Here is a 10,210-nt window from a genome sequence, read left to right as displayed (position 1 = left end):
AGACCGGTTTGCAAAGGGTCATGCAGAAAACCAACTCGCTATTGTTGTTAACCCCCAGGTCAGCTATGATGAAGTAGACGTACAGGCCTTGATTATACCTGACTATATTGATCAGTGTATCCTTCTTATTTCAAGACGATAGGAGATGATTCGAGGGAATTTGGTTGCTGTTTCTGGAGTATCAAGCGACTGAACATAGGATGCCCTGTTGGCTCACAAAAGCTTGCCTTACCGTCTACGCTGTGATGAAAATGCGGATCTGTGGGGCGCAGCTAGGTCGTTCGGCTATCTGCCCGTATACTGTAAGACTGTTGGGGGTTACATAACAACGGCCACCACAACAAAACTATCAATATAAATATTTCTCATATTGTCACAAGACCACTCATATATTACGGTCGAGGGCGATGCAGTGGAGTGAATCGTCCTTAGTACATAGCGATATTTCATCGAACTTGGAGTGGTTTATAAGGCAAATACAACCGCAGTGAAATTTGAAGTCACAACATATAGTAACCTAACATTGTCATGAAGCATTTAAAACTATCCCATGTATTCGACCACTCGATTAACCTACCTCCCCTTTATTTCTGTTCATTATTAGATATGTTATATATAAAAAAAAAATATGTGTCTGTCATCAATTGCGATTTTTCGATTTGAAGACTGAGTTGGTTGTTGTTCATTTATTTTATGATGATATTAGGGAGATTTGAATCCTTGTAATGCAAAATTATCGAACACAATATAATAGGTATTGCCTATTCTTCCTATACCATCGGTGAGTGAACGAACTATTACCAGGTACCGTGGTACGTTAACGGTAACGCGGAAATAGTGGCTGGTTCCAATTCTTTGGAATCGCTTCGTTATTTACGATGTTAAAACATAAATATCACATCATCTCATTTTTCCATCTCTTCTTGATTCTTGAAGACAGCGAGCATGGCCTAGTGCAGACAGAAGATGAAAATAACACTAAAAAACAGCGTGATTATAAATAAGAAAAATAAATAAATAAAAACACAGTCTTGATATAAACAATACACGTCTGATGGTTAATATAATGCACGCTTTGCTATTCTTACATGAAAAAAAAATTGTGCTAAAAAAGGTATAGCATGTGTGTGCGTGTGCGCGCCTTAAGGCTAAATGATGAACAATTTCACGTAAACACAGACCTCTTCTCATTTATATATATCATTGCTGAAAATTATTAGCAATTTTTTAGATTCTGTCAGTAAATATACATTGTGTTCACACGCATTATAGATAGACAGACAGACAGATAGATAGATAGATAGATAGATAGATGGATGGATAGACAGACAGATAGATAGATGGACAGACAGACAGATAGATAGATAGATAGATAGACAGACATATAGATAGATAAATAGACAGACAGATAGATAAATAGATAGATAGATAGATAGATAGATAGATAGATAGATGGATAGACAGACAGATAGATAGATAGATGGACAGACAGACAGACAGATAGATAGATAGATAGATAGATAGATAGATAGATAGATAGACAGACAGATAGATAGATAGATAGAATGTGTTCACGAGTTGAGAGAATTGTATGAAAGTAAGAAGAAAGCAAAATGAATAAAAGCAGCAGAATATATAATATTTCAGTGTTCCCTTTCTTGCAGTTTCTAATAATACATAACTAACAACAGTGGTAATAATGATAAATAACAGGTCTTATTGGTGGTAGAGGTGGGGGTTGCAAATACTCACGAGTGATGTTAACAGTACACTCGGATTTATTTATCTATTTATTTATTCAGTTTTTGTCTGAACCTTGAATCTATTTAGCCGACTTTCGCGATGTGTACCTGTTGATAAACATCGGCTATGCTATAGCTCAGTATTATTATTATTATTATCATCATCATCATCATCATTATTATTATTATTATCATCATCATCATCAGTAGTAGTAGTAGTAGCAGTTGTAGTAGTATTAGTAGTAGTAGTAGTAGTAGTGGTGGTATGTGAGAGGTGGGTGTGGCTTACATGTCTAGTTAACATATGTAGCAGTGGTGTGCTGGCGGCGGCGATAGAGCTGGTACTAGCAGGACATTGCATTCTTTTCGACTACTGCCACCACACATTACATTTACTTCACTGCTTCTCATCACACATTTGTATATCTATATTTATTTGTGTTCCTATAGCAGAAAGAGATAGATATCTTACATATATGTATAATTTCTGTACATGTTTTAAGTAGAAGACATTACCAATCTACTATATTTTGATCGCTGTAAATAAGCGAAGCCTCGCCACAGACGAAAATCACGCACACAAATACACCACAAAAATATCAGTGGAAGCATTTTTACATGAAAGAAGAAAAAATAGTCAACAAAGATAGCAGTCGACTTCTTCCCCTCCCCCAACATTTAAAAAAAAAATCTTCCTTTTTCTTAAAGCACGTGGATTGTCATACTTAATGGTTTGTGTGTATTCATTGATTTTACCCTCTACGTCACACCTGTTATGTTTTGCTTATTTATTTATTTACATTAATTCATTCTTGCATTTTACCTGAAGTATATCTCTAAATGGTGTGAAGAGAAAATTGTTAATTAGACGATAAAGAGAGAACGTTATTATATTTATGGTTGTATTAATTGGTTTTTCGCTGTTGAGTCAACTGTCGGAGTTACAGGTGGATTACATGTACAGGATTTGATCTTTCACCTGTTTGTATTTACTCGGAAGACGACAGCAAAGCACGTATTTTAACAAAAAATATTTTCACTCTTTTTTGCCATTTCGAGTTCGCTGCTGACTTTTTTTTATGCTCACATCCAATAACCATTCAATGCATTGCTTAACTTGACCCTTCATATTTTATAATGTGGCATAAAATCTGGGATACAGCTGTAGGTTTCCACAAAAGATACATTAGGCCTGTTTGGAACCGTGCACCGTATAGTAAACTGAAAGAAATCTGTGATGAAAGTGAAGTAGAGATGTCAACAACAGGCGTTTACTGTGCTAGTGTTACTGATACCTCTGTCTCCAATGAACCCCCAAATGTTAACAGGTTTGAAAACAAAACACCTAATTCCTCTGTTTCCGCCATGTCCATGAGACAAGGATTTGATGAACCTGATGCTGGCTTTCATCGTTCGGACTTTCCGATGGCATATGCACCTTCCATCACACCAACAAAGAATTCTACAATTACGGACATTAAAAATGCACTTCCTTTCCCTGCAAAGAGACCGTCTTACCATCATGTCCAAGAAGAAGCGGATAAAATCGAAGTGCTAGGTCAAGACGGTTACCAAAGTGTAAACTTAGAATGTACAGCAACTTCCGAACATAAAGGAAGCTCCGACCATATCAAGCAATGCCAGACATCTCCAGATGTCGAAGTCACAGTCGAAGAAATTACTCCGTCTTCCGCCAAAATCGAAAAGAAATCGAAGTCGCGTCGAAAAAGGGTATTTTTCTTTTATTTGTTTTATACATTCGCATCAATTATTATTGCTAGCGTTTTACTTTTCTTCCTGAAGTTATTTAATTAAATAGCCCTGCATTTTTTTATAGATATTTATACCTATGAATTCCTATACACACCATCTCTCGCGCGCGCGTATGTTTGTATGTGTGTGTATGCTATGAGCACCAACCTGAGATAAAAAGCAACAAATAACGGACCCAATGAGATACCTATTGCTTGCTTGGGTTTCGAATTCCGTCAGTCAGCTTTTCATCCGTTTTCTGTCTCAAATTGGCGCTTATTATGACTAATATCTTAAATATAATAAAATCGATGTCAAAGATTTTAGCACACGCATATACATATATATATATGTTTATTTCTGTGTTCCTTTCTGTCGAAGAGCGTAGGCTCGAAACGTAAAAGCCTTCCCGAGCGTTAAACTAATACATCTGTTTGTTGTTTACACATCCGTCTTCGTCTTTTGTTTTTTTTGTAAATTCTCACTATATATGTATATATATATAATTTTGTTACTGGCTGCAGTCTAATGAAATCATTTGATAAACTGTATAAATATTAATTCTCGATGGCAGATCCTTGAGTCCTTACTTTGATATTAGTTTGTAAGCTAACACACGCGGTTTCATGAGGTATTTGACAAGTGCTTTTCCAAGAAACTCTAGGCTATTGAGGCCTTTATGTAATTCCACAGCTTATTAATTACACGCACACACACACCTACCTACCTATCTATCTATCTAGAGAGAAAGTTTTCTTAGCAAACCGCGTGGGAGTGTACTCTATGACGCTCCCTTTTAATATTTGGTACACCTGGATAGTCGATTTGTGATCGTGTGCTATTATTATATGAAATCACTATTACGAACGAATTCATTCCTCTGTTTACTTCCACTTTTATCCTGTTTTCATTGCTTGCTCGGTTGTGTGGTTCTACGAGAGAGAAACCTATGTTGAATAGGGTTTTTTTTTACACATTAAAAGCAACAGGGCAGCGTATTTGCCATTTAAGAAGCCTGTAGGTGTTAAAAATCAAAGAGATCTCAAAACCCCAGTCAAAAAACGCAAATGAAACTATCGTAACGACAGGCGTTTAGAAGAATGACCCTCTTAAATAAGATCTCGAGTCAGACAACGCATCTGAGCGAGTAAATAAAACTAGCGGCATGGAGCTAACAGAAAACTGAAATAGGAAAGGACAGAATTACAAATTTATGCGAGAAAATCAACTCCACAAGTGTGTCTGATATTGAAACTAGAGTGAGCGGTGAAGTACATAATTTCTATCCCCGGAAAGGAAGACCTTTCTCCCTCTCATATATATATATATATAATGTGAAAGTGTCAATGTTGTCTTCCATCATCACAAACAAAGTTGTATTTTACTCTAAACAATCATGTCTATGAAGTTTGTAGTTCATATTTGACAATTCCACCTTCTCTGTCACTTTTCGCTGCATCTATTCGACGTTTAAGGATTATTGTGGGACCTTGAGTAATCTATGGTTGTCGGACTACGGTTGCTTTCTTTTTTTTTGTCTGTGTCAATGGGGTCTTATTCCTTACAGGCAGGAGAGGACGTGCAGTGGTCATAGACATTTTGTAGCCAGTCTCTACTGGGATTTACACGACCATCCCAAGAGAGGGGGCCATGTACTTAGGTAGTAATTTCTGTCTAGACTACGAGTTTTTTTTGTTTAAGTTAAAATATTCAAGATGAACGTGTAGTAAAGCCGTAAACGCATTTAGCTGTGACATCCGACTGTCGACAGTTTTAATTCCCCACCCACCCTGTTCATATTCATAAATTACATACATATATACAGTGCAAGAATAAAATTTGCTGAAGCCCTAAACCATATCAGGTTTAAGGTCCTCTAGCTATAAAATTTACACCAGAAGATTTAAAAAATTAAAACCTATTCCTTTTAAATTTTAAGGCCCTTCAAACTAGGGAGCCCTAAAGTGAGGCTAGCATAGTATTCTACTGCTCCATAGATGTAAGTACAAACCAGCAAGACACCTATGCAGTGAATTTCACCAGCATAAATCTTGAAGTTATATACCAGTCGTCATTTTTACTATATATTTTACGGTACATTTAATAATGAGTTTCACAAAGTATAAGAGTACTCAATGCATTAAATAGGGCACGTATATTTATAATATAATCCTTTCAACTCTAAGCACAAGGCCTATAATTAGGGGAGGGGACTAAATGTTTACATCCACCCTAGTGCTTGTCTGGTACTTATATTGTCGACAATGAAAGGATGGAAACCAAAGTTGACCTCGGCTGCATTTGAACTCGGAGCATAAAGCAGAAGAAATGCCACTAGGCATTTTGTTTGGCATGCTAACAATTCTTCCAGGTCACCACCTTCATGTGTTTATAATATAATGACAAAAAATTACTACTGGACCATAACTTTAAGTGTTATGCTGACAAGACCCATTTTGCTTTTGGTCATTGTAATAAACTTTAAAAATATATATATATAACTGGAGTCATTTTTAACTAGATTGTAATGCCTTTCAGTTAGATGCTGTTATGGTCGACTTTGTTTTTCATTATTCTGGATTCAATAAAGTACCAAGTGAATACTGGTGTCTGTATAATGTTCACTACAAAGCATTCTAGATGTGAATGAATAATGACAAGATCTCCTTAGCAACAGATGAGAAATATATTTCATCATCATATGTCCATTTTCCATGCAAAGTGCCAAACATCTCAATCCTTAGTCAACTCCTTTGTAAGGTTCAGTGTCTTGAGATTCGCCCTCAATACTTAGTCCCATGTCTTCTTGGGTCTCCCTCTTCCACAAGTTCCATCCACTTTAAGTTATCAGCACTTCTGTGTGCAATTGTTTGCAGATGATGATGATTCTAGCCAATGAAGGAGCCTTTACATAGTTGTCCAGTCAGCTAGAAGTAGCAACCAAGTTTCCCCAAATCACAAACTCTTTATCTAAAGACCATCGCTTCCTATGGAGCATAGGCCATCAGCAACTATTTTCCGCTGTTCTCAACTGTTACTCAGAGTTTCACGTTCCTGTTCATCATATATATATAAGTGAATTTGTGTTTCAATCTATAGGTTGTGGTTTTTCACCCAGGTAGATGACATTTTGCATACAGGTGTGTCTTTTCAAGGAAAAGGTCATGCACTGTGTGACTTTTATGATATTTCCTAAAAAATTAATATTTTTAAAGCAATTTATCCAACAGATAGTAAATTCATGTGATTGTATTCATTTGGTATTAATAAACACGAACAAGGCTGTATATTGCTGCTAATTAATATAAGTTGCATAGCTATAAATTTATAACGTTAAAACTTCATTATTTTTCTGAGTACAGATATTCTCCATCAACAGGTTCCTCTACTCTTAATTTGCCCAAAGGGATAAAAATAAAGTTATTCATTATTGCTTTATATTTTCATTTGACCTGCTGCAAATAGCCTCTAAATTTCTCTCAAATCATTCCCTACTGTCTTAAGAAAGAAAGATGTACAGTCTGAAATATATATATATATGTGTGTATGTGTGAGCAAGCACGTATATGCATACACACACACACACACACACACACACACACACACAGAGGTTATGTTTGTGATGATTTTGGTCATAGATTTGTTTATTTATAGTTGACATAGCAACAGCTTTGTCGTTAATCACTGCTGGGTTGATACAATAAGTACCAGTTGTGTATTGAGGGTGAATCAATTAACTACACTCTTTTCTTACAAATATCTGACTCTGTGTACTAATGAAACACTAATTTTGTAGGGGTGCTTGCAGCAGTAGTTTTTTTCTACCTTGTGTCACTTATTTACAGTTAGAAAAACTGAGCCCTTATTGCCTGTGAGTGCCTGCAAAAAGGTAAATTCTAATGGAGTCAATACTGACAGTAAAATTGAGATTTTGGGACTCACCAATCCTATTCATCTTGAAGAGAATGTGAAGGTACAAAGAATGGATAGTAGTGATTGTGTCTGAGACATCCCCTAACTCCCAACAAGAAGGCTAAACATATTCTTTTATTCTGACCGAGCCATTGGAACTCTAGTGTCCTGGTCATGAATTGTATACTGCCTCTGACCAGAAATGAACCACTCATCCCTCGGTTGTCCAGCATTCTCTCAACTTGGTCCTTTATGGAACCCAATCATACACACAAAAAAATAACTCAACAGCTGGAAAATGTCTGAAGTTCATATCCTTTCGATGGCATTACATTGTGTCCTGTCCTTCCCCCCCCCCCCACACACTCACACACAAGCACACCTGATACCTGAATGATAAAGATCAAAGTGCTGTGTACAGAACTAAGAAACTGTGGAGGGTTAAGTGTGGGAGATATAGATGTTGCTTTTGTTTATTCCCAGCTCCACGGGTTGAATGATCACACAGAGCTGGAGCGGGTTAACCTTTTTAGCATCAGGGGCAAATTACAGGTATGTAGGGACCTGCTTGAATGTATCTGTGCTGAGAAAAATAATGAAACATTAATTTTGCAAATTCATAGATGTACAGCTTATATTAAATTATTGCAGTACCCAACCATGCATGAGTTGATTAATATCTAAAGGAAATAGTCAAAAGAATTTACTGTATTTTGGATAAATTACTTTTAAAGTTCTGTTCTTTAGAAAATATAAAAAGTCATTATATAGAGCAGATCCACAGGAGAGGTATTCCAGCAATAACCATCCCATTTTTTATTGTTATTCAAGCATAGTGTAATATAATGATTGTTAGCAAATATACATTTTATTAAAGTGTGACTGACTGTTTTTCTTGTAGTGAGGCTCTGTTGTTGGCTTATATACCTACTATGGGTTGGGATCTTAATCATATCGACTGGAGATTAAATAAAGAAAATTACTGGTGCACTTAGCAAAGGAAGTTAATCCTTTTGATGCCAACTCATCTGAGATTCTCTCTGCTTCCAGTTCTCTGAGACAAACTTCTTGTTTATAAAATGATGTAAATTAAAACCTTCCATCAGAATTTTATATTGATTTAAGTTCCAAACATCGACTTAATCATGACAGAATTTTATTAAATTCTTCATTATTTTCAAAATTGATTGAAATAAAGACTGTAGTTTAATAGAAATATGGTAACAAAAGGCTTAAAAATTATAGAAAAATATAGAAAATTACTTGCTTACTATAATTGTGTATGACAAAATTATGAGGAACATGTTATTTAAGATACCCAAGCATTAATATAGATTTTCCAAAGCCTTAAATCATATTTTCAAAAAGTCTATGTTGCACCAGGATACAGAATGAGATGAGTGGACACAGCTATTTGGATGTTGATGATTTGGCCCAGCTGACTGGTCATTCAGACTGTTTTTGACAACAGTACTTTTTGGTGCTGCAAGCAAACACACACACACACACACACACAACCAGATATATATAGAGAAACACAGATATATGTATATACAAACATAGGCGCAGGAGTGGCTGTGTGGTAAGTAGCTTGCTTACCAACCACATGGTTCCGGGTTCAGTCCCACTGCGTGGCACCTTGGACAAGTGTCTTCTACTATAGCCTCGGGCCAACAAAAGCCCTGTGAGTAGATTTGGTAGACGGAAACTGAAAGAAGCCCGTCGTATATATATGTGTGTGTGTGTGTGTGTATATATATATATATATGTATGTGTGTGTGTGTATATGTTTGTGTGTCTGTGTTTGTCCCCCCACCATTGCTTGACAACCAATGCTGGTGTGTTTACGTCCCCATAACTTAATGGTTCGGCAAAAAGAGACTGATAGAGTAAGTACTAGGCTTACAAAGAATAAGTCCCAGGGTCGATTTTCTCGACTAAAGGCGGTGCTCCAGCAAGGCCGCAGTCAAATGACTGAAACAAGTAAAAGAGTAAAAGAGTATACTTACACACACACACACACACACACACACACACACACACACAAATAGAGAAAGACATTATACATACAAACATACTAGATCAGTGGGTCTCAACCATTTTTTTACCTATGGGCCTCCTTTAATTACTGTTTTACTCTGGTGGATCCCCACAGCCATTTGATGTTTAAGAACTAGTTTCATAGAAGCTTCCTTCAAAATTCTGAATCGGTGATTGGAAACACACTCTATGTAAAACATTAGAGAAAGAAAGCTACCTGTTTTTTTAACAATAAATACATATCGTTACCAGCGTCGCTTTCCTGGCACTTGTGCCGCTGCGTCGCGTTCCTGGCACATGAAAAGTCATTCGAGCGAGATCGTTGCCAATGCCGCTGGACTGGCTCCTGTGCAGGTGGCACGTAAAATACACCATTTGAGTGTGGCTGATTGGCCTTCTTGCCGGTGGCACGTAAATTGCACCCACTACACTCTCGGAGTGGTTGGCGTTAGGAAGGGCATCCAGCTGTAGAAACTCTGCCAAATCAGATTGGAGCCTGGTGTAGCCATCTGGTTTGCCAGTCCTCGGTCAAATCGTCCAACCCATGCTAGCATGGAAGGCAGACGTTAGACGCTGATGATGATGACATCTGAAGTGAAATGTTTTCATGGACCCTTAAAATACTGTTGTAGATCCCTAATTTACTATTTTGCTTGCATGGACCCCCAAAAATCTTGTATGAACTCTTAGTGGTCATATGGACTCCGGTTGAGGACCACTGTACAGAGACAGAGAGAGATTCCAGTTTATTAATTGAATGCAAT

The 10,210-nt window shown here is 36.9% G+C and overlaps 1 protein-coding gene across 4 annotated transcripts in view; it reads left to right on the top strand.

Moving 5' to 3' along the window:
- Positions 1 to 1,660: 1,660 nt before the first annotated feature.
- The window catches only part of LOC106870965 (uncharacterized), a 55,549-nt gene continuing 46,999 nt past the window's right edge, over positions 1,661 to 10,210 (top strand). For 3 of the 4 annotated variants that reach the window (XR_016243703.1, XM_052971901.2, XM_052971902.2), the window contains exon 1: positions 1,661 to 3,473. Coding sequence is in view for 3 of the 4 variants with exons in the window: in XM_052971901.2 (XP_052827861.1) it covers positions 2,880 to 3,473 (594 nt within the window). In the remaining variant the exon portion in view is untranslated. The remainder of the gene's footprint in view (positions 3,474 to 10,210) is intronic. The other variant, XM_052971903.2, reaches the window with a different exon arrangement.

Source organism: Octopus bimaculoides, chromosome 11 (genome assembly GCF_046866305.1).
Source record: "Octopus bimaculoides isolate indiv1 chromosome 11, ASM4686630v1, whole genome shotgun sequence".
In the NCBI taxonomy this organism is placed as follows: domain Eukaryota; kingdom Metazoa; phylum Mollusca; class Cephalopoda; order Octopoda; family Octopodidae; genus Octopus; species Octopus bimaculoides.
Note: the sequence above shows the minus strand (reverse complement) of the source record. Positions and strands in the feature narration are given on the sequence as shown.